At 46.7% G+C, this 24,785-nt stretch overlaps 1 protein-coding gene across 7 annotated transcripts in view; it reads right to left on the bottom strand.

Moving 5' to 3' along the window:
• LOC111077337 (polypyrimidine tract-binding protein 1) overlaps window positions 1–24,785 on the bottom strand; it is a 159,876-nt gene that overhangs the window by 4,455 nt on the left and 130,636 nt on the right. For 4 of the 7 annotated variants that reach the window (XM_022371567.2, XM_022371568.2, XM_041591656.1 and 1 more), the window contains 6 exons: window positions 21,836–22,101; window positions 12,043–12,363; window positions 11,669–11,954; window positions 11,198–11,391; window positions 10,460–10,493; window positions 2,891–2,983 (listed from right to left, as the gene is read on the bottom strand). In XM_022371567.2, coding sequence (XP_022227259.1) covers window positions 2,891–2,983; window positions 10,460–10,493; window positions 11,198–11,391; window positions 11,669–11,954; window positions 12,043–12,363; window positions 21,836–22,101 — 1,194 coding nt within the window. The remainder of the gene's footprint in view (window positions 1–2,890; window positions 2,984–10,459; window positions 10,494–11,197; window positions 11,392–11,668; window positions 11,955–12,042; window positions 12,364–21,835; window positions 22,102–24,785) is intronic. The other 3 variants (XM_022371565.2, XM_041591655.1, XR_005967489.1) reach the window with 2 other exon arrangements.

The following is a 24,785-nucleotide window of genomic DNA, read 5'->3' on the forward strand; positions in this document are numbered from 1 at the left end:
CCCTCTGCTCCGTTTGCCCGGGCTGTCGGTAATCGTCTTTGTTTGTTGGAGTTGGCGAGAGTTTGGGCAAAGTAACGAATGAATTTGTTAATATTTTATGAGTGCATAAGTGCGCACTCTCCATCCCCATCTCCATTGCTCCATTGCCATTCTCTTCTCCTTCTTCATTCCCTTTCAGACTGCTACCTGGTGTCCAGGAGCCAGAGCGGAGCGGAAGTGTTTGCCATTTGGCAGTCCTGGCGGCACATTAGTAGTCTATATGCTGCCGCACTCCCATTAATATTTTCCCATGCCCTCAGGCATCCATTTCTCTATGTGTGTGTGTTTCAGCCGGCGGCGGCAGGAGGAGGGACTGGATGAACGGGGAGGAGTCTAGGACTTGCTCCTTCTTGTTTAGTACAATAATTTGCTTGTTTGGTGAAACATTTGGACTGGCTCTGGTTTTGTCGCCACATACTTTTGGTGGCACTAGTATTTGAGGCTGTTTCGTTGTTTTATCAGCTGCAGCCGTTGGCATTTTGTGGTCTGCATTCCATCAATTTTTGGGACAAATTTAATTAACATTACCCAAAGGCAAAAATGTACCACATTTTGCAATGCATCAGCCGCAGCAGCAGCAGCAGCAGCATCAAGTGTGCTGCTGATACTGATTAGCCCACGTCCCCACCACACACACTCTATGTGGCAGTGAAAATTCATGCACAAATAATTAAGAAAGAAAAGCTCAAAGGGGGGAATGCGTTTGAGCTGTGAGCTGTGAACGAGCCAAGGAATGCGCCGCACAGGATGCACACAGGGGGCACAGACACAGAATGCGGCGGATATGCATGTTTGCATAATGATAATTAAAAATTTAATTGAGTACAGCACAAAGCATATTTTTAATGCAACATTGCATATACTATACCCACCGGAGGTGAGCCGATGGGGGATGGGGGGGAGGGCAGTTGGCGACAAGCTGGCAAAAATAGTTTGCGGTTCTTGTGGGTCGTGGAATGTGGCCCCCCAAGGGCCTGTGGCGATGTGTCCATATGCGGATGCTGGATCTGGGTCTGGGACTGGGGCTGGGATTTTCGATCCCTTGACAGCCCTTGTCCCGCCCACCATTCCACTTATTTTATTTCCATTTAAATCAATAAACAGTTGTTGGCATTCATTATGCAGTAGCTTACGTTTCTCTCGCCGTGCAATTTGCTGGCAATTTCCGCTGCTTCGATCGCCCATTGCATTTATTGAGAAGATTAAATTTATTTAAACTTTATTAACAGCAGAAGGCTGCAGTGCAGGCGGCAGGCGGCAGGCTGTAGGCTGTTGGCTGCAGCAGTCGTGACAGAAAATATCATTGATAAATTACATGTGTGCGAGCGATTAATGCCGCTGCATGTAAAGCGTAGGGCGTGGGGCGTGGGCGTGGGCGTGCTCTGCAATTGTCATAGCATACTTTTTTGGGCCGCAGAAGGCCGCTCATAAGCCTCCATCGAGCATAAGCAGCTAATAACTGCAGGCCCTGCTACACCTTATTATTAAATGTTCATAATTAGCGCATTTTAAGCGCTTAACAGGAACTGCCGTAAAGCCTCGAATAAAGTACAATGGTTGTCCTGGCCAACCGCTTCGGTTCTTTTCAATTAACAGAGAGAGAGAGGCGCAATGGGGCGGCCACAGCGGGCACTTTGACGGCTTTTGAGTTATTTTTGCAATGAATAAATAAAACACAGACGAACAAACGAGCGAGCAAGCGAAAGACACAACAACAAGAGAGTGGGAGAGTGGGAGGGAGGCAGGGAGAGAGAGTGGGCATTGGGTCGCCGCTGGATATAGTTGGCGTGTTAAATGGAATAAAACCAAATCGAAATCGAAATTGAAAATGAAAGGTGTCGCTGTCAGCGCACTGTCATCGGCGCCTGGCGCTTTCAATCGCCTTGCCACTGGCACCACCGCACCACCGCTGCTCCTGCTGCTCCTGCTGCTGCTGATTCTGCTCCTGTTTTTGTAATAAAGTGGAATTTGGCACGTCGGTTGGTTGCTCTTAACGCATCGCGATGTGAGAGGAGGACTTTCATTTCGCTTAATGCGTACAGAAATAGCCCAGTTGGGTGGCAGGGGCAGCGGCAGAGGCAGGCTGGCTGGCTGGCTGGCTGGCTGGCAGCCGACTCCTCACAATGGCAAAGTGCACACAAATAAATGCAATAAAATGATTGGCATGTCCCGCTGAGCAGCCCGCACAGGCGAAGATCCTTTGTTGCCTTGGGTACGGCCATGGGGTTTGGGGTCGAAGTCTAGGTGCTGGTTCGTGTCCGTCCATGTCCTGGGTCTGGATCTGGACCCAGGTGTTGCCTGCTGTACAGGCGCACGCTGGTAATAAAGCGCTTATAAAATTTCATTTATGCGCCCGGTCGGGTCCTCCCAGCTTCCAGCTCGGGCTTCAGCTCCATCTCCATCTCCAGCTGCAGCTGCAGCTCTGGCTGCGGCTCTTTGTGGGCATCCTCTTGTGCCAGCTTTTTCGCTTAAAAAATTTTTATTATTAATACATTTTGTTTGCTGCATTTGCAGGCTGCAGTGGATGTGGCAGCATCATCAGCAGCAGCAGCAGCACCAGCACCAGCAATGGTTACGGTTTCCAAAGGAATGTACCCCCGTTTGGAATTTCATGTTGCTGGAATTTTCATTTTAAACAAGCTGCAAATTGCAGTTTGCGTTGCTCTTTTTACCTGCAGCCAGCAGCAGCAGCACCACCACTTGGAGCTTCTCTACCCACCGAGGCAGCTCTTGGGTCGAGGATGGTTCAGATTCAGATTTTTCATTACTTTCATTTCATTTCATTTCGTTGTGTGTTCATTTGTTGGTGTAGTGTAGTGTATGTATGTATGTATATATTTGTTTGACTTACCTAAGTATGCTTGCTGGGGCTCCGCCATCTGTATGAGTGCCGAGTCCTTTTTGTTGTACAAGATCTTTACACGTTGCACATCGCCGTATACACCTGTGAATGGGCAGACGGGGATTGGGATTATTATTATTATTAGCTTTACTTTGGTTGTGTACACAAGTACTAGTGTCTCGTATTTAATTTCATATGCAAACTAAAGAGTGTCGCAAGTCAAGGAGAGGAGAGAGAATGTATCTGCTGCTGCTTCGACTGCTGGGCAGGAAACACAACTAATGGCAAATTCTTTATGGGTCACATTATTCAAGATCGCTGGCTGCTTTGCGGTTTGAATTTTTCGGTTAGCTTGCAGCCGGTGGCAAAAGTTTTACACGCCACCAAAAAGCCATAACATATACAGGGAAGTTATCCGCTGGCACTATCCCATTCCTGGCTTCACCCCTGTTTGTGTCTGCGTGGCAGGCAGGAGCTCTCGCATTATTGCCGTGGGCGACGCCGTTAGTATCATGTACGAGAAACTCATAACTAGCTCAATAAGTTTGTTCCGCTCTTTTTTACGAGCTCCAATACCCAGAGCCAACCAAACAGCCAGAGCTGCAGTTTCAGCCAACGTCTTTGGCTTCATCTTCCACGGCTCGGGGCCGTGCGCCCGTATCCCGATTCCCGTTTTAAGGCCGCAGCATGCCACAGATTTTACAGCGCTGTCAGGCAAAAAGGTGTGCAGTGCAAGGGGCAAGATGGGGCAAGAACTTTTCGGCGCAGTCCAACGCGTTATTGAATTGTATTTTACGAGCTTACTTACGCCACAAAACTGTGCAATATGCGGGGTCCTCAGAGTCCGTGGTCCGTAGCCTGCAGCCGGAGGAAACTCCATTAAGAGTCGGACACGTACTTTAAGAATTTAAGTATTTGGAGATGCAGCAGCACAGCGGCTAGCCCCTTGTTATTGCTGGATTTGGTCATTGGACTTTTGCTTTGACAGCTGCCCGAAGGTCGGTCCATTGGCCCGGCGGAGGGGGGCAAGGGGACCCTTGGGCGACTGCTCGGAACCCTCTAGAGTCCCTTCAACCATGTGGAGCCAATCAGCGGCAAATTTGAAGCAGGGCGCAAATTGCCATCAAGCATACAAAAAAAAAAAAAATAAAATAGTTGCCAGGGGTCGCAAGGGCAACCCCAATGCAAACAATGTAAAGTGCAGGACCCTGCCGCTGCCCCTGCACCCACCCGCATCCATCTGCTACTACTGCTGGCCCAAGACAACAAATCGAATAATGCGCAAAGTAAATTTTCAACTACTCGCAGTAGTCCGATCCACACAAAAAATAGAAAAAAACAGACAGAGAGAGAGGGTGAGAGGGAGAGAAAAGAAGTTAAAACTTGGCAAGCAATGTGGCCATAAAAGTGAGGGGCCAGCAGCCGGGCAGCCAGCCAGCCAGCCAGTCAGTCGAAGCGTAGCGAAGCGAGCGGAGCGCTAACAAGTTACAAAAGTAGCAATGGAAATGCAGGTACTACTCGTAAATAGTGTGTGCAGGAGGGGGCAGAGTGCAGTGCATCAGCAGCAGAATCGGGTGCTGGAGCAGGAGCAGGACACACAGTTCAACAGTTGGCAGTAAATCCATTTTATACAGATGACTGGCCACCTGACTGACTGACTGGCTACAGTTCCAGCGCTCAGCTCTCAGCTCCAGCTCTTGCCATAGCTCTCCCTGTGGCTGTGGCATGCTACTGCTCCTGGTATCCTCTGCAGCGTAAACTGCTAACTTGACTTATGCCAAACACCAAAAAATTTCGTTTTACCAGAAAATTTCACAGCAACAATTGCAGGCAAAGAAGCAAGGCACCCAGGACAGACCTGGGTAGAGCGAGTAGCACGAGCAGCACGAGTAGTATATGCAGGTATTGGCAGTGGAGCGTATTGAATGCCAGTTCTTCTCTCCATCTCTCTGCATCTCTGTTCTGGTGGTGGTGGTGGTGCTGCTGCTGCACCAGTCACCAGCATAACTTGACGTCCAACGGGGCGTATGAGAAGCTGCCGGTTGCCAGTTGCCGGTTACCGGTTACCGTTTGGCCATGCAAAGTGCCTCGAACCAAGCCGAACCGTAACCCACCCACCCAGCGGCAGCGGAAGGCGGCAGCAACGGCATCCGACAGACTTGATAATAATTTATTATCGGCTATATTTGCACTGCCATTGCCGGCAGGAGAAATGTTGCTCGAGGTTTTAGCTGCCGCTTTGCTTCTGGGTGCTTTTTTTTTTTATTCTTTCTTGGTTTATTTTATTTTATATTTCTTTTTTCTTTTGTGGGCTGCGCGACACTAACGTATGCAGACAGCGACGCCGATTCCCAGATGGCCCATTAGTCGTGTGTTTGAGCATATTCTAGATGAAGAAATATGCGGCTGGCGCTGCTGCCACATTAGCCCGAGAGTCTATAAAGTTTTGTGGCCGCCTGCCTTGGCGCCCAGCAGATCGATGGGCGGGACATGATTATTTCTCTCTCCCACTTTATCCATCGCAGCATCTAAGTATTGTATGCCTCGTATCTATCTGTGTTATGTAGAGCCATGCCAGCCATCGATGGCAGTGATAAAATTTAAATTCCATGCGGTTTTCGCCATTTAATCATGTGCGCTGTTTGTCACCTTTCAACTGTGGGATTTTTTTTGTTTGCAGCTAAAACGATTTTCCGGATTGAAATCCGGAAACACTCTATCAAATTGCATTCCTGCCACAGCATGTAGTGCATATGAAATTTTATGAAATTATTTCGCACACACACAGGAAATCAGGCAGCAGGCAGCATGCAGGACGCAGGACGCAGGAGAGCAAACGAGAGCAAAGCTAAACGCATAAAAATTCAATTAAACACGTTTCGACAATATTTTTCGGGGCAATCATATAAATTTTTATCACGCCATTACAATTACATAAGCGGATTACAAGCAGAGCGGAGAGCGGAGAGCGGAGAGCAGAGAGCATATGTCGATACTCGCATCGGATCTGAATGGCTGGGTTGTTCTTTCCCAGACGATTTGCCAGACTGATTAAGTTTTCTTTTATTGTTATGCAAAAGCGAGTGGAGAAGAGAGACGCTCCCTCAATCCCACACTCCCCCGCCGGCTGGGATCTATGTGTGTGTGGCTTGGGTTGTTGCTTCTTGAGTGAGGCAGGGACTTTATTGAATGCTTGACAGCCTAAGCGGCATGTGTCAAGTGTCTAAAGAGCATGCCCCAGAGAGCCCATGGGTTCTGGCCGGGTCCTTTCGATTGAGTCGTCGTCCTCGTGTAGGCTCAAGCTCTGGCTCTGGCGCAACAAAGCGCTGTCAAAACTAATAAAATGTCTGACTGCCGCCTGGGCATCGAAAGGGTTTGCTGCTGCTGGGGCCAAAACTTTTCCTGAATTTCCCGGTGTGTGCCCTTTTTTTATTTTGTTGTTTCTTTTTTTTTTTTTTTTTGTGTTGTTTTGTGTGTGTGTGTGTGCCACTGATGGCTAGATCAATCTAAACGCGCTGCCGTTTGAAGTGCCTTGTTTGTCTCGGGCGGTGCGTGGTGCATGGTGCCTGCTGCTGACTGGTGCCTGGTGCTGTCTCCCTCTATGCTTGCCACTCTTATTATTTGGCATGCAAACAGCTTTCAGGTGAGCAAGCAGCGAACCGCACAATGGGCCGGTCCCTGCTCCGGCTCCTGGCTTAGCGCCTTTTGAGCTTGGGGCATGTTTGAAGTGCAAAATTTGCCACCTCTCGACTTGCTTTGCCCTGCCCTGCCCTGGCTTGCCACACATGTGTGTGGAAATTGTTGTTACGTGTCCCTCCTGCGTGTTGCCATTAACATAACAAAAGCAAACCGTTTGTCGTTTGCCATTTGCCGCTATGCCGCTTGAAAGTTGCCGCTTTGCCAGTTGCTTGTTTGTCGTACAACCCGCCTCTTAAGTGTCTGTCCCACTGTCTGTCCCGTGTCTGCTTAGCTACTTGGAAATTCAAAGGTTATTACATAAAATTTTAGCTTGCCATTTGGCTGATTGCCCGACTCCTGTCCGACCCCCAGACTCCTGGCTGCTGGCTGCTGGGGGGCGAGCGCAGATGCCGTCAATTACACGCTGGCTGGCGACCAAGTTTATCTAAATCTATTGGCACTTCGTTGGCTCCTAGCCTGGGCTTCAGAGAATGCCAATAATAATACGCTTAACGTTCAACTTATCGACATCTCGTCCTTGCTCCGCTCTATCGTGCCCGTTCTCGTTCTGGCTGTGCAACGGTGCGTATGATGTATCTAACTTTTTGCTGCCCCTTCTTTTCCTGTTGCTGTGTGAGCTGCCCTCCTGTGAAGCGTTTAATCAGCAATCTAAGCTTTATTAGCAGTGCACTGGCAGCTGCCACAGGATGCTGAAGCTCCCTGCTGCTGCTGCTGTTGCTGTTGCACTCGACTAAGCAGTCTGCTGATCGGCTTTCCTGTGGCTCAGTTGCCCTAAGTCTTTCCCTCCTCCCCCAAGTAGGACTGCTGTACTCTACTCTGTCTGCGGCTGACCCTAAATCCCCCCATCCCTCGAATCAACAAACAACGGACAATTTTTAAGCAATTAATACGTTTGGCAAATTTTTGCTTACTCCGAGCGATAAGCCCCACAAACTGCTGACAGAATGCAGTGCAATTTGTGTGTCGTAAATATAAATCAAAGGCGAAACGAGGGGCCACCGGGTGAAGGCAAAAGCAAGCGGCTTAAACCAACGACCGATTACTGCAGCTACCCCCAGTCTCAGTTGCACTTCCAGACCTTCTCTGCACTTCTCTGACCAACCATTCAACTCCCTACGGACCCTGGCCTGGCCCCTGTGTTCGGTGTGGTGGCGTTTGTTTGGCAAAAGTTTATATTTGGGTATTTAAACTCAAATTAAATGCATTTGCATGCAAACAAAGGGCCCACACACACAACCATCTATCTTACATGTGTGTGTGTTGCCACAAACAAACCGTTTTGTGTCACCAGAGACAAAGGGGAGTCAGTGAGAGACTTAACATTGTTGCTGCGAGTATGCGAGTGTCCTTCTCGTCTCTCCTCACACAGTTGGGGCATTGTGCTGCACACACTCGAAAAATAAACCAGAGAACTGTGGCATGCAACCATGCCATGCTGTTGCGGCAACAAAATCCATTATGCTGCAATTATGCGCCACACACACACACACCCCGAGAATATTCAAACAAAAACTTGCACAATCGATGTATTTTGGTAATTAAATCAAGTACATAATGGACGAATGCTGAGCAATGGCTGGCCAAGATGTGTGCTGGCTGTGTGCAAATCCTATAAAATAATAAAACCCACCACACACACACACACACAAAAGGAAGGAGAGGGAGAGAGTAGGGCTGGGGGAAAAGTTCAGCAATTCAAACAGCAAACCCCATTAACTTTACAAAGTTAGTTAAATTCATTTGGCAAACAGACGACAGACAACAGACGACACAAAAACCAGCAAAGAGACAGAACCAGAACCCACCAGACCAGAACACGGGGGTATCCACCCCCCACTCGTTTCTATCCAAGGAAGCAAACCCAAGCCGAGCCAAGCCAAACCGACTACGAAAAGTCACAAGTAAATTTTATTTCAATTGTAAAAGCCAGAAAAAACTACAATACTCTACGATTGTGTGTGTGTGGAATAAAAGGAGGATCTATGTATGTAGAAGGGAGAATGGAGCAGGAGAGCAGGACAGAACACACACAGAGAGACAGGGGCAGAGCTACAATGGCGACAGCAACAAGCGCAATGATAACTAAATAAATGGACATTTTTATAGCTATGCACTTCCGCACTCAATCTTTTGTGCTGCCAGAGAGTATATCTGTGTGTGCGAGTGTGTGTGTGTGTGTGTGTGGCAGGATGAGCACATGTTAAAGCATGTGTTTTGTGCATGCATTTTAGCCACACACACACCCACACACACTCTGGCCCCCCGGATGCCCCTGGGCCACAGCTCCAACAATGAGGCGAACGTGGAGCGTAGAACGAACCCAAGCCACGACCGAGAGCACACACTTAATTCATGTAATTTTACACAGACACACACCCAAACACACTCGCATTCGCAGGGGGAACGTGTGTCGTAGACAACGCTGAAGCAACAAGCGGATGCACAAGTGGTGCAGAAGGAACACCAAGAGGCACCAAGAGTAGGTGCTGGGTGCTGGGGTGCTCCTAGCCCAAGTGCGGTTTCACTTGTTGCCTTTTTGCCAGCAACGGATGCCCTTCCATGTTCCGCTTTTAATATATGTATATGACGTTGGAGTGTATTTTCATTTTCATTTTCATTGTTTTACAATTTGTAAGCAGAACTTATGACTGGATAAATGGCAGCAGAGCAGGAGCACGGGACACGACTACCACTGGACCCACAACTATTTCAATTTCAAGCTGCCTGATGGATTTGCTTGCTGGGCACCGATTGGGACCGACTCTGGTCTGGCTCTGGTCCGAGTCTGCATGAATAGCAATGCAGCTGGCAAAAAGCTATTAGAAAGCCATTTGTTGCTGGCTTTAGCCGAGTCTCTTTCCATTTGGCAATACAATAAATACTGGCACAAGTGTGCCAGTGCATACACTTTTTATGTTTTGCCCCCCACCCCCGAACACCGCCACTTAAATGGGTTTTATGACCTGATCGAGGTGCACAATCCCCCCCGCATCCAACTCTTGGGGGCAGATTATTGGCTTTCGGTTTTACCCTTCCTAAATTGCTTCGATCGCTCGTCCGTTGAGCTCTACTTCTAGTTCTGTGCTCAGATAAGCGTTGGAGTAGGAGTTCAGGGAATGACTTCGTTTTACGAGAATATTTCCCACATGGCGGATGCATTTTATGTGCCACCGTTGCATGTACAGCTACGTTTCTTTTTTTTAAGGCTTTTTCAATATTTTAAACATTTTGTGCCGCTTTTTTTTTTGTCAGCTATTGCTTTGTTACCCCTGCCCAGCATTTCTGCTACTCCTCCCATGTGCTCCCACACATATAAATAATTCATGGCACTTTTGCTGATTGCACGTAAATGGCGTAAATGCCAAACGGAAGCGGAAACAGAGTGAGGGAGAGACAGCAGGGAGAGAGAATGGGAAGAGAGAGCAGCAGCAGCAAGCAGCAGCAGCTACTGTGGATTTTTGTTGTTTTTTTGGCCTTTGGGCAGACATTTCACTCGACTCGGTACGTACAGTGTAAATTCAATGAATAATCAAGTAAACTACTTATAAATTGTTCAAGGAGTGTAAATATATGTATGTGGGACACGTTGTGTGTTGGCCGGGGCAAGGCTAGATGCTGGGGCAAGCATATGTACGGTTAGAGATAGACTCAGAAAAGTTACAGAGAAATATATATATAGAGAGAGAGAGAGAGCTAAGAGATACTTTGGAACAAGTTCTACGAGTTCTATCCATCTCTCACCACCGCACTCTGCTGCCCCCCTGCGCCATCGCTTTGCCCACAAGACAAACGGAAACAATAAAAATTAATAATAATAAACCCTTGGCTTTTTTTTGTTTTTTCTGTTTTTTGTTTTTGTTTTGTTTTGTGCAGACGTACCAAAGAGGGTAAAGAGAGCATCAGGCGTGACCATCTACAGAGAAAAAAGAGAAAATAGAGTTTTGTTGTCAGTTAGCGAGAGATTCGTTTTAGGTGTTTTACAAATAAAATAATAAACAAAAAACAAAGGTAAAAAATAAACGATAAACAGGAGAGAAACAAATCAATGACAATTACAGATTTACAGAATGAATGAAGATCTGGCCTTGGGCCAGAGAGAGAGAGAGAGAGAGACCAGACAGACAGACAGACAGACAGACAGACAGACAGAGACAGAGAGAGCGTTAAAAAAGTAGGCGAAAAAAGTCTCTCCGGCCCACAGCAGGACTGCATACAATATTAATTGTATATAAATTTTTTGTATATATTTTTTAATATTTGTGGTTAATAATAAAATTGTTTGAAATGCGATAAATCAAATAAACGCACTCTGCCGCGCACTTTTGGTATTTGCTTAACCGAGAAAAGTTGTGAACAAAAATTTCAAAGGATTTTAATATTAAAAAACGCAAAAAAGAACAACAAAAAAAGTATGCAAACAAATTCGTACAAAATTGCTCTACGCAAACATGAAAGGCAAACTAATTGAAAGACTTTTTTACTATAAATATATATCGTAAGAGAGTAGGTGGGGTGGGGTGGGTTTGGGGTGTGGTGGAGAACCCGAGAAACCCTGCCATTGGGACTACTTATGTTAGATCTAACTTAAAAAATAAAACGCAGACTAATTGGACTTACCTCCTCATTTAAATTCGAGACGAGCAATACATTCGAGTAGCCGCGCATGGCCGGTGGTGTGGTCTGCAGGGCCCCGCTGTTGGCCAGCGAGAAGGCGGCCAGATTGGGCAGGGCGTTGCTGTAGCCGCCGGTGAGCTGTGTGCCCAGGCCCAAAGCGAACGGTGGCAGTACACCAGGAGCACCCAATCCATTGACTAAAACAGAATGAGAGATTTAAGATCGACAGAGTATTAGTAGGATGCGCCATGTGAGTTCTTTATCCGGATTAGGTATGTATGTATGTTGCATGCCGCTTAAGCTCTACAGTCCTAGATGAATCGATAGCAAGTGTAAAGCCAGAAAAAAGACTGAAACAAAGCATAGATAACTTGGTGTGTGTGTGTATTTGTAGATGTATGTGGTTTTTTGTGTTTGTGAAGCTTAGAAAAACATAAATGATAGAAAATCGGGAAAATGTTCCGTTCGTGTTACCTATTTTATCACCTGTTAGGGAGGGCCGCTGGCGGGCGGCAATCAATAGCAGATCGTTGGTGTTCATCAGTCCGCCAGCGGTGGGCATCAGATCGACGCCCGGCTCGCCCGGTGGCAGCGCCGGATTCGTAAAGTCGCGCGACTTGTCATTGTTGTACTTCACATTCAGGGCCGTCAGCTTGCTGTTGTCAATGCGCAGTGTGCAGCACCCGTTGTAGATGTTCTGCCCGTCCAGCAGGGACTTGGCATGCTGGGCGGAATTGGCATCCGGATATTGGATGAGGGCCTAAAGGGAGTAAAGTGATGGGAGAAAGGGAATCCCTTAAGTTATCTGACAAATCCCTGGGGGGGGGGTCTGGGTCTGGGGCACTCACCTGGAATGAATTGTTTTTGGTGAAGGTGACAATCTTCAGCACCTTGCCGTACCGCTGGAATATCTGATGCAATATGTCCAGCGATACCGGGTACATCAGCGACTCGACAATCACACGGAGCACCGTGTTGGGTCCGCCGGCGGCATTGGTATTATTGCCGGCATTCACCGCACTGGTGTTGTTCTGCAAAATGCCCACGGCACTGCTGTTGCTGTCGCCGGAGTTGTTGGCATTGTTGCTGGTGGCATTGGCCGCGCACAGGGGCAACGGCGAGCCGCCGGCCGGCGACTGAATGCGGTAGTCGCTCTGCCCCACCGAGTTCTGAAACACAGAAAAAAGGAAAGAAAGTTGATAAAGATGTTCGAGTCAATTTACTACCGGAAACTTTTATTAGTTAAAGGCGCCAAAAACTTTTGCGCATTAATCAAAGGACGGCGAGTGGAGAGAACTGAGAACTGGCGGCAATGCACAAAATTTATGCAGCAACCGACAAGTTTCCTTTTTTTTTGAAGGCTTCGTACTTGTACTTATTGCAGAAGGGACAGCCAGGACACAGACAGGACACAGCCAGGAAGAAATATGCTAAACGATGCTTGGAAGGAAGTCAGCGAAACACACGGGAAGGAGATGCCATGGAGCTGGAGCAGCTCCTGCCGCACCCACATAAATCTCAATCAAAATCAATAATATCAAGTATCGTAATAATAAAAGGAAACTCTAAGGGGGGCGATGGGAGTCTGCCACTGACGAGAATGAGGAAAGGGAAATGGGTGGAGGTGGAGACGATGCCAGACGATGAAGGCTCTTAGTGAGAACACACAAAAAAAAATATAGAAGAAAAAAAAAGTTTCTTGCGTGGAAATATACACGTTCTATCGGAAAACAATTTAATGACATTCGGAAGTAAATTTATTCCTATTCGTGCTGAATTTTGATTTCGAAAATCATAACGTAAACACATTCAACCGCCCACCTGCCCTCTCCCTAGCCCTACCCCTCCCACACACAAATCCAGTCATTTTCTTTATATTTCTTTTTTTTTTGTGCGTTTGTCAGCAGCAACAGGAGAAAAAGCAGGAAAGCGGAAAGCAAAGGAAAGCCTCGCTAGTCGCCATTGCCATTGCCATTGCCATCGTCAATCCTCCCCAGGCGTGCTATTTGTTTCTGCTGCTGCTGCTGCTGTTGCTGCTGCTGCTGCTGTTTTCCTCCTAGATAAATTCCTCTGCCAACCGAAACAAAGACAAGGACGACGTGAGCTCTAGCTGGCTCCTGGCTGTGTGTGGGCCTGCCAAAGTTTGTAAAAATAATAAAAATTGATTAGAATTGCCAGAGTGCTGCTGTGCGTTGCTGTGTGCTGTGTGGCATGTTCCTTCGCTCCTCTCTCTCTCTCTCTCTCTGTGCTGTGCTGAGTGCTATGTGCGTGGCTAGACACGCCGTATCGCCGTATGTGGAATGTATAGTCCCCCTGTCCCCAGCCCCCGCCACAGCTATGAGGCAACGATGATGCGGCTTCTTCATCTTCGATTGCCTTTCCTACTCGAGATGCCTGTGGGAGACCAGCCAGTCAGCCAGCCAGCCAGTCCTGGGGGTTTGGGGTCTGCTGCTGTAATTTGATACTTCACTTTGCCTGATTATTATGATGACGATGACGTTGATTGTGTAAAAATTGTAATGTAATTGTTGAGAAGCGTTTTGCCCATCTCTCTTTCCTGCTCTCCCTCTCTCTGCGTCTCCTCTTCCCCACTGGTTAGCTTTCCATCTTCTACTTGGCTGTGTGTGTGTATGTGTGAGTGTGCTCTCCTTTTGGCCCTGTTTAAACTTGGTTAACATTAACTAGCTGTCAAGTGGGCAATTGCCAGGCGTTTAAGTACTTTGATAATTGTGCATAACCTTCCACTGACGACGCACAACACCACACCACACCACACCACCCCCACCAACGGATCGGGAGAATCGAGTGGGAGGGGGAACGGTCAAACTTCCCAACAGTTTGTAGCTATTTATGGCTCTATAATAACCGTCGTCCAAGCCAGACGCCCAACACCCTGAAATATTCGGGGGGGGAGCCAACTTGCATGCCTACTCGATACACTTAGAGACAAAATGGCAGAGTAAAATGAAGCGCAGCCAGATTTAAATTAGATATTTGAATTTTAAGTATAGAAAATGTAATTAAATATATTAAATTTAAACACAAAATATTAAATTTATATACATATATATTTAATCTAAATATGAAACACTTTTAAATGAACATACGAGTAATATCTTAAATTTGTGGGTATATATATTTGTTCAATAAATGAAATTTATTTAACCAAAATATGAAACATATTTATTTTAAATATGAAATATATTTATTTTAAATATTAAATATATTTATTTTAAATATGAAATATATTTATTTTAAATAGATGATAAAAAAATTATAATATGAAATATATTTATTTTAAATGTGAAACATATTTATTTTAAATGTGACATATTTAAATTGAATATTTTCATGCGGTCGATTAATGTTTAATAATGTTATTTGAGTGGTCATTTTTCCCTGCGTGTACGAAGTATTGGCCCAAGGCATTCTAATTATCTGACAGCTTTGGGGCTGGAGTCCAAAACAGGGGACAGCGACAAGGCTGGAGCTGGGGCTCTGGCGATATGACCACAACCAGCAACATCATTAAACAAAGCAAATCGTTGCCTGTTTCTGTGTCTGTGTAGGTGTGGGTGTAGGTCATTGTGTGGAATATGATTATGCTAGTATCAGTGTGTGTGTGTGTGTGTGTGTGGAGTATGATTATGTATCTGTGTGTTTGTATCGGCCTTTGCTTGTCGCGGTTTTGCCTGTTAATGAGTCAATTGTGTGTTTCCGCTTCGCATTGTCGGTATTCGTAGTGTGTGTGTGTGTGTGCTGGTGTGTGTTGGTGTGTGGAATGTGGCATTGATTAGATATGTATACAAACACCAACTAATACTCGTGCACAAGTAACCCCATGCACACACATAGACACACCACCACATTGTTATAATTTAATATGACCGAGAAGCCGCGCCATCCTTCCGTGCGATAATGCGGCATTTGATAAACCAAAATGCTTTGATAAGCTAAAAGTATCAGGGCAACTAGTGACGGCAAAGCTGATAAGCATATTTATCGATCCAATCGAAATGTTTTCGCTGGGAAAATCAACACAAAGGCGACATATGTCGGCACCCAAAACTACAGAGAAAATATCCGCTAAGTGGAAGCTATTGGCAGCACCAAACAAAAATATAGAAATCACTGCTGAGATTTGCTCTCTTTGCAACTACTCGAAGAAATATTCAATGCAAAACTTTTCACTAGAGTGAAAGAAGCATCCTGGTGCCAGCAATTGTTCTATGATTCTGATGTGACACTTTGTCGTCTTGTCTTTCTTTTATTTTGCATAAGAAATAAAGCCAGAGTATGGGAGCTAGCGGGGGAACGGGCGCCAAGGAATATTGACGTTGCCTTTCACTTGAAGTTTTGCATAAATATTTTTGTTTCGCGCAGCTCCTTCCCGTGAGGCTGCTCTTCCTGCCATTTTCCCCATTTTACTTTTTTTTTTACTTTTCGGAAAGTTTATTTTCATTGCAATGTCACACTGAGTGCCGCCTTACCATCTTGGCCTCTCCTCAAAGAAGAAGGCGACGGCTGAGGGCTGAGGCACACTTTAAACTGCATGGCAAGCCCTTTTTTTCGGGTGCGAGGGCACAAGGCACAAGGCACACGGGCACAAGTGTCGTCGCCCTCGCCTCTCCTCAGTCGAGCAAGCGCACTTGGCCGGGCTTAAGTGCTGTGGGCCAAGTTAAGAAGTAAAGCAGCTACAGCTGCTTGGCCACAGCTTCCTGCTGCCACTGTGCACTGCAAACCACTGCATGCGTGGCAAGTTCGCCAAGGAGCTGCTCTGGCTGGCCTTTTCCTAGATGATGGAGTAGCTGAACCACGAGCGTAAAGCTGCAAAAGTGTAAACTTTTTTTTGGCAACAACTCCACGTACAAGTTATGAGGTGGTTCTGTTTGGGGCTCAGTTCTGTAGTTAAGTTTTAAAGCTGAGCTCTGGATTATGTATTACTTTGCTGTGGTTGCCCACCAACGACAGAAAGAGAGAGAGAGAGTCGTTTATCTGCTGCCCCACAAGTCTCTGCCCCGTTCAGCCTTTCTGCTGCTGATGCTGCGTGGTTTTTATGGTCAAAAGCGGAGAAGGATGAGGAGGAGGAGCAGGATGGAGGTGGATCCCAAAGCCAGAAGAAGCTTCAATGAAACTTGTGCAAAGTGCATGAAGCGGTTACAGTGAAAACAAAACAATATTTATCTTATTTATGCAAAAGGCAAACGAAAATAGAAAACCACGTAAAATGTGTTAAAAGCCTTTTGGCTGAAGGGAGAGAGTCAGAGTCAGAGCGAAAGCCAAAGCCAAAGCCAGGACCATAAATAAATACGCAGAGCAGTAAAATCCGCTGGCGTTGCCTAAAAACAAAGTAAATAATACTACACGGTCATAGAAAAACAAAAAGAGGATAAGCAAAAAAAAAGGAAAAGGGGGTAAACTTTGTGCAAAAGGCAAAAGGAAAACATGCATTTTCGGGGCAAGCCGTAATAGAAAACTAATCAATACAATGAAAACATTGACATTGTAGCTGTAGGAAAAGTCACTGCAGAGACAGAGACACACAGACAGACAAAGAGAGAGAGAGATGTCAGTTGTCTGTCAGCGGAGGAACCATTTCACCGCACACACAGTTGTCATCCTCCTGTTGCTCTCCGCTCACGTACTCAACGGCACTCCACGGTACGACTACGACACGCGAGTGTGTGAAACAATGTAATTTAAATCCATTTTCAACACGTCACCAATCAAAATGGCAAAAAGCTTTAGCCAGCTACGAGCTCTAAGCAAACAGTTCTTGCCAACGCCATCCTACAGCCGTATAACTCAAAGGATCAGGGCAGGCAAGCAGGCAGGCAGCCCCTACGCGGGTTGCTCTGCTGCTGATGCTGTTGCTGTTGCGCTCCTTCTGTTGTTGGGGAAAACAATAAGATTAGCTTACTGCTCCTTCTCCTTTTGGCGATGGCAGGAAGGAGGCGCAAAAGTAAACGTGAAAATAAAATGGGAAAACAGCAAAGAAAAACACACCAGGCCCACGCATAGAAAAATAAACAACGAGGAGCACACAGATATAGTACAGTGGGAAGGAGAGGAAGAGTCGCGCCGTGGCATATGTGAAGTTATTTGCCCCGTCGAAATCCTTTAACTGCACACGCCTGAGAGTTAGACAAATAGCGTGCCAAAAGGAAAAGGCCTTATAAGCCGGAATCAGCCTTAGCTTCAGCTTTTACTTTCAGCATCGACAACGGGCTGTCAGGGCGACAGGCAGGCAGCAAATTAAATAAAACATTGAGGTCTCTGTCTACGCTGAGCCCTGAGCTGGAGTGGGGCAAGGCAGGGCGGGGCTCATATTATTAACACCAAAATCAAATGGCGCCTGCAACTACTACAATATATAATATATATATACATATATATATATATATATATATCCCATCTGCTTCCCCTACTTCGCCATAGACAGCAGACAGCATTCATTTGGCAGCAGTCTCTGTGGCTGTGTGATAAGCCTTTGCTAATCAGTTTGATCCCCTTTGTGGCTTAATCGGTTGACATTTGTATTAGTTGGGCTGCGACCCATCCATCCCCTCTCCTCCCCTGCCCCTGTCAAATGTGTTGAATATTAATCCCACTTCGTGTTTCATACTAATTTTACGTGTACTTCTACGTCTATGTTATCCATTAATTGACAATTGCTGTCCCATCTGTTCGTCACTTTATTCCCATTGTCTTTTTTGTTTGCAATTTTCATTTGTGATTTGTTTTTTGCTGCTGTTTTTGTGTGTGGCAGGACACTAGAATTTCAGTAAAATGCAGCACTGACTCCATGCTCTCTAGCTCTGTAGCTGGCAATTTAATTTAATTACAAGGTAACCCTATCTATCAGCAAAGGGAAAACGAGCAGCTGCAGCCGCACATACAAACAGGACAGGACACGCCGGCACAGGCCACACCTTTGGGGAAATGCACTTCTCTGCTAGATTCTGCGTTTGAAGCGGCTGTGGCTGCGGCTGCTGCTGCTGCACTTGGAGGCTGCTGATGGCTCCCGCCGGACTGTGTTTGGTAGGAGGCCCGGGGCCGGACTGTAGCAAGTGCCAATTAGGATGATTACCTGCATTTACTGTTCGCACTTGAACGCGTTGCCCGCACTCTGAGCCGCTCTGTGTTACGCATTCAGAGGAGCTGGCCAGAGACAACCGACGGACGATTAATCAATTGCGTGTAAATCTAATGAATCCTTTTGGGCGCATGCCAAATGTTGCACAGGAGACTCAGCAGGCCCCTGTCCTTGTTTTCCCCAAATTATATATCAATCTAATTTTTGTTTTTTTTGTTTGTATGTTTCTGCTCTGCTTTACCCATTTCCCAAGTGCCTGTCAACCCTTTTTTCGCTCAAAAGAAAGGGCCAGAAGCTCAAAAATTAATTTATCAAAATTACCCAAGTCCCCCTTTCGCCCCCCACCTCTCTCTCTCGCCTAGACAGTGGAAAAAGCGGCAACAGATGTGGCACATACCCAGGAAGACAGGGACAAAACAATCACATGTCAAATTTGAGACCCACTAAACAATACACAGTGGGAAACGCTGGGGCGGACCTTTGGGGTCGGGATTGGAGTTTTGTGGGCGGTGGGGGGGATTGGGCGTTGGAGTAGCTCTTGCGGGTTTTTGCGGGCAGCTCGTTGTGGTCGTAACCGCGTGAACTTCCCAGTGCATTTATCTTCATTTCGGGGGCCCAGACTAGCTGCCACATTGCCATGCTTCTGCGAATCTTAGTCAAGGTTCACCGCAGCAGCGAGGGCGGGCTAAGACGCTACAGAGAGAGAGATAGCGAGAAAGAGAGACATCAAGGAAAATAGTCACAGGCAAGACCCTGAGATAGATGTAGCAGGGAGCATTGCTACTGCCACTGCCACTGGCTGTCGTGGCAAAAGGTGAAAGGACATCCCAACGACATGACATATTAGAATCCTGTTACGCAGCAGCAACAGTAGCAGCAGCAGAAGTGGCAGGCAGCAGCAGCAGCAGCATTGCCGGTTGACTGCCAAATTGCCAACATAAATGTCAGAGTGTGTGTGCTGTGTGTGTGTGTGTGTGTGTAGGCAAGGAGGCGAGGGTGAGGGCGAAGGCGCTCCAAAGTATGCTACAGGATTTTTCATTCCTGTTGCTTCTTGGTTTTCCATTCCATTCCCCATTTGTTTTATTTTCTATGCCGTGCAATCACTCAGCCGTTGAAATCTCACATGTGTGTGTGCTAACCCCCTCTTTATATGTAGCTGTATCTATGTTTATTTTTATATGTTTGTGTGTGTGTGTGTGTGCATGTGGCAAGGAAGGAGATGATTTGGAAATCCTGTATTGCTGATTTGCTGTTGCTGCTGCTGTTGCTGCTGTCGTCGCAGCTTTTCCTTCAGGTGCGTGTTTCGTCGTTTCCCCCTGTGTGCTCTTGTGCTCGGGTTAAAATCCCTTAAGGCCATGCAATGGATTTGTCTCTCTGTCTCTGTCTTGCTCTGTGATGTACAACATTTCTGCTGCTGCTGCTGCTATTCTCTATATAAATTTAATGCAGAAAATCCTGGTGGCCATGGGCAATATCAGAGAATTGGCTGAATTTTGTTTGGTTGGGGGGAATCTACAACTAACGAGGGAATTAAACAAAAAGTGTTGCCTGCCCCCAAGGTTAATGTCTGTGTTCGGTCGCAACTCTTGCTGCCTCTTCTCCTATGATTTTCCCTGTTTTCGCAGGTTTTTCCTCATTTTTTGGTAAGCATCTTATCTGAAGACCTGCACACTGCAACCGGCAACAGGCAGGCGGGCAGACAGACAGACAGAGAGACGGAGAGACACAACAGCAAACGAATGACACAAGCAGCGAAATATGACGCAAGCAATGGCAATATAAAGGAACAGTCAAGAGTCGCCAAACAATCAGGCGAATGCTGCCACCAGGTGGTGGTGGCACACAGCAACAATAACAAGGCGGTGGCAGCACAAAAGCCAATGAAGACAGTTGTTAAGATGCGAGGGGCCAAAGCAGCAGAAGGAAGAATCTCTGTAACACCATCACGGGGAGAGGAAAATAAAGGAAAGGAAAAAAAAAACACATAGCATACAGAAGACACAGGACTCAGGACATGTCCACAATGGGAGGGGGAGCGGAATGGAGTGGGAGGAAAACTGAATGAAATGAGAAATTGTATAAATATGTTGGCAGACAGCGACAGCGACGGGGACAGCGACGGCAACGGCGACAGGCTTTCCACACAAGATTAAACCTCTGTGTGTTCTAGCGTCCTAGCACTCTCCTTACACTCTCATGCATTTTAAGAGATTTTCCACAAGAGCCGGCAGCAGCAGCAACAACAACAACAACAGCAACAACTATGGAAAGCGGCGTTGACTTTTGCCACTCGTCTGACTTGTCTGGCGTTGTCTGTGCTGCTGGCTGCTGGTTCTTGGGGTTGCGGGGTAACAAGGCCTTTTACTAGGATTAGTAGTTAACAAGAGAAATCTGCCCACGCACACACACACACACACTCACACAGAGGGGGAGCGAGGGTGCCACAGCCACAGCCAAAAGGTAATCAGTGAAATGTAACTGTATTGTGTTGGTCTAGCTGTTGTTTGTGGCTGCCCCATTGTTGCTGTTGCTGCTGCTCCTGCTGTTGCTGTGTCACCTACTCCTAAGGCTCTACCAGGGCTCTGCCACTCTTGAGGCTGCTGCAGCCTCTTAACCTTTTTTTTTTTTTTTCGGCTGCTGTCGCCTGACGATCTCTTTTTAAGTAGTTTGCTTTGGGGCTCACCACCAAAGGGAGGAGGAGGAGCAGCAGCAGCAACAGCACCACCTGGTGTACACCTCAACCCATCCCAAAGGGTGACAACGCCGCTTTGGGGTTTCGCCATCCCCATCACCACCCCACTTTCATTTAAGTAATCAAAATATGCTTTTGACTTTGAGCACTAAGCAGCTGGCATCCCACATATGTCCGTCTGTCCAGTCGTCCATCTGTCCGTATGAGTCCTGGTCTCTGCATTCGTTTGGCTCTTTTTGGTATGCGTGTGGTTGCCATTCTGTAGCTTGTATCCTGTATCTGTGTGTGTGTAGGGGTTACCCACAAAACCCCAAAAACTATGCATTTTACTGCTTTTGTCAGGCAGTAAACACGTATCTGTGTGTGTGTGTGTGTGTGCGGCCATGTGTATTTATTTGAAAGCTTTTTAAACTTCAGTCAGTGACTTTGTGGCTTAAGAAATTAAAATTAGAAATTGGTTTAGAAGCCTTCTCCGCACCCCACACAAACGCAAACAAACACGAACTAAAACACAAACACAAAATGGGACACAGCAATGATACTGCTGTGTATCTGTGCCATTTATGATGGGAATCCTCTCTTTGTTTTTCACTCTCGCCACTCTCTCTCCTCTGAATGGGAATTAAGTTGCCCAGAAAGTGTAATTAATCAGAGAGTTTCGGTCGACCGTGTGCGGTCTCCAAATATCACAGACCCGTCCCGTCCCCGTCCCCGTCCCATTCCGTTCAAAAATTTGCATATAAATCGCAGATTCTTCAGACCCAAAACTTAATTGCCACATTAATAACACTTAAGACCGAAAAACTAATACAAAATATATATTTAAATTTAAATTTAAATATTTTATACTCACATTATGACTCTGATCCGTTTTGAGTTCGCGATGATTGGAGAACTGTACGTAGACCATGCGCCCACGCATTTGTGGCGGATTCACTGTGTAGCAGGACACCATCGATGTGGCGGCCATCTCGTCGGCCATTTCGATGAACGCTTGGTTCTTGCCCTTCAGCACGAGAACGTTTGTCACACGACCAAATGGCACGCCCAGGGCAATCACATCCGATTCACCGGACTCGTTTGGAATGTTCCGCAAGTGGATGACTTTCGAGGCCTTGGCTGCAACAGAAACGGAAACAGAGAACAGTGAGTAAGGGAAAATTGTTTAACCAATTGCAATATTAAACAGTTGACAATCCGCTGCCGAAAACGAGACACGACGCTCTTCCCCACTCTTCATCTCCTTCCACTTAATGGCCATAGCTGTCTGCACTTCCGCTTCCGCGCTTCCCTTAATTTGTTTATTTTTTTGTTGTTGTTTGGGGGTTTTATTTCCTGCTTTTGTTTGTTGCAACCAAATCGCAGTGGCAACAAAGAGACAGCAGACGAAAATAAAAATGTTGATAACATGGCCAAACGTTGCCACATTTGTATACATTTTGCACAGTTAAATCCCTTGCACGGAGCGTGGGGACGGGTAATGGAGGAGTGGCAGAACGAACCCATAAATTCATTCATTGCACACTTTCAACGGCTGTGAATAATCCAGCAGGCAACACGGCGACAATGTCCGGCAGCAGCAGCAGCAGCAGCAGCAGCAACAGCAGCATCAGCACAGAGACAACGTTTGAGGCTTTTAGCCACTCGCCCGCCATTTGGGCCATTCTGTCCGCTGTCTCTCTCTCTCTGGTTGCTGTTGCTTCTCTTCTTTTGCTGCTTGTTTGTTATTTTTGCATAAATAAAACGCCACCAAGGCCCATCCCCCACCCCAACTGGGGGGCACAAATGGGATTTTAGGCTGCTGCTGCAACTACCTTTGGCCCTGCAACATTTCGGGGATTTGCCTGCCTGCCTGCCTGCATCCATTCCCCGGCAGCACCTGTCCAAAAGTGCCTTAAATTTTTATAAACAAAAGCAAACAAATTTTACCACTCTTTATAAGCCACCTACAAACCTCCCCGAGCAACCCCCTTCGTTGCAATGGGCTGGGGGGAACGGGTAACGGGGCAAAGGGTAACAGGAACCGGAACCGGACTGGAATCTGTCTGGCGGAGTCTCGTTTCGTGCGGCGCTTAGTCAACACCTGTTAATGTGTTGGTTTCATTCGCTTTATTCGCTTTTTATTTTGTGTGTGTGTTTGTGTTGTGTTGTGTGGTGTGGCACCTGCGACTCTGCACCTGCACCTGCAGCACACACACACACACCCACACAAGAGACTCGTTTTTCGGTGTTCATATGCAAATGAAATGCAGTCACCTCTCTTTTCCCTCGCTCTCTCTCTGGGATATTTGCTAAACAAGCCAAACACATGGCCGGAGATAGTCCAGGCAGCAGAAAAAGGTGGCCCGGTTCAACTGCCGTTTTAATTCCCCAATTTAATGGCACGACAAGCGGAGTGCTTGAATGAGATTCGTTTGCCCGCATAAGTATGCTGGGAATGCCAAAGATTGATATAAATTGAGGGTCTCCTTCAGTGGGCGATCTATTGCCCCAGCAGCCCACCATAACTCATAATGTAAAAGGGTCATTATCCGGCCAATTCCCTTCCACTTTCAATCACAGACGCAGGGGCAGAGGCAGACGCAATGGCAGTGGCAGAGGCCAGGTCAATGTTCCGATTTATTATACAATGAAAGAAAAACAGTTGGCCCACAGAAACCTGTTAGCCAATGAAAAGGACTGCCCACCGCCCACTGGCCCCCCTTTTTTTTTTTGTTCGTGGCAGTTTAAGGGAAAAGTCGAGCCAACTTTGAGAGGCTCGACCCGACGGGAACTGCTGCTGCACTGGGGACTCTGTGTGCCCCCCTCAGCACGGGTCTGGTCAGGTCGGGTCACTAGTAGAACTCTCTGGGCCCTCTGAATACAACTAATCGGAAATTACACTTTTTGATTAGTTCGAAACGGAAATGAAGTTGAAACGAAATTATGCAACTGGCCCCCAGCCCTCACCCCCCCACACACCACGCTCCATAGACAGAGCTGTGCGGTCTCGTTTGAGTCCTTTCGGCAGCTCAAAAATTTATTAAAAATCAATGGGCAAAAACGATGAAAGCCTCACCATAAATAACAGAGCCGTACCCGTTCACGTACAAAAAAAGAGTGGCGAAAATCGAAACTAAATAAAACCTGTACACAGGGCAGAGTCAGACTGCTGCAGGGGCAGGCAGACAGGCAGGAAATGTTCTGCAGAAGACAAACAACAAATCAAGTGCCGTTGGGCAGTTGCCGGAAAAACCATCGACAGCGAAAATATGTAAAAGTATCTATCATGCATGATGACGTTGTCGCCGGCAACGGAACAGACCGACAGAAGCGACAGAAAATCCAGGACTAAAAAAACTAAAAAAAAAACTGCCAGAATTTGTGGATTTTTTGACGTTCGCCCATCAACAACTAAATTTGGTTTTTGGGTAGTACTAGCTACCCCTCTCCCTCTCTCTCTTTCTCTTACTCTCTGGCAGTTTTTCCTTTTATTTTTTTGTTAAGATTTTTTACTGCTGCTGCTGCTGCGGCATTGGTAGATTTGTTTCAAATCGCAACAAACGCTGCTTGATGGTGTGAAAACGAGAAATGTCTGTGCAATGAGCACAAATCGACAACCGAACTGAACTCGAACAGAACTCGAACAGCGAACTGCTGCGAACTGCTGCGAACGGCGAACAAACTGCAGTGAACCCGGTGCTGGAACAGAAAGCGCAGCAGTAGATGCCTTCGGGCACTGCCACAAAGGCAGACTGAGAACAGCGACATCGGCGCGGGGGCAGGGGCATAATTGAAAAGGAAGATGGCGACGAGTTGACGAC

This window comes from Drosophila obscura, unplaced genomic scaffold, assembly GCF_018151105.1.
Source record: "Drosophila obscura isolate BZ-5 IFL unplaced genomic scaffold, ASM1815110v1 contig_150, whole genome shotgun sequence".
NCBI classification, from domain to species: Eukaryota; Metazoa; Arthropoda; class Insecta; order Diptera; family Drosophilidae; genus Drosophila; species Drosophila obscura.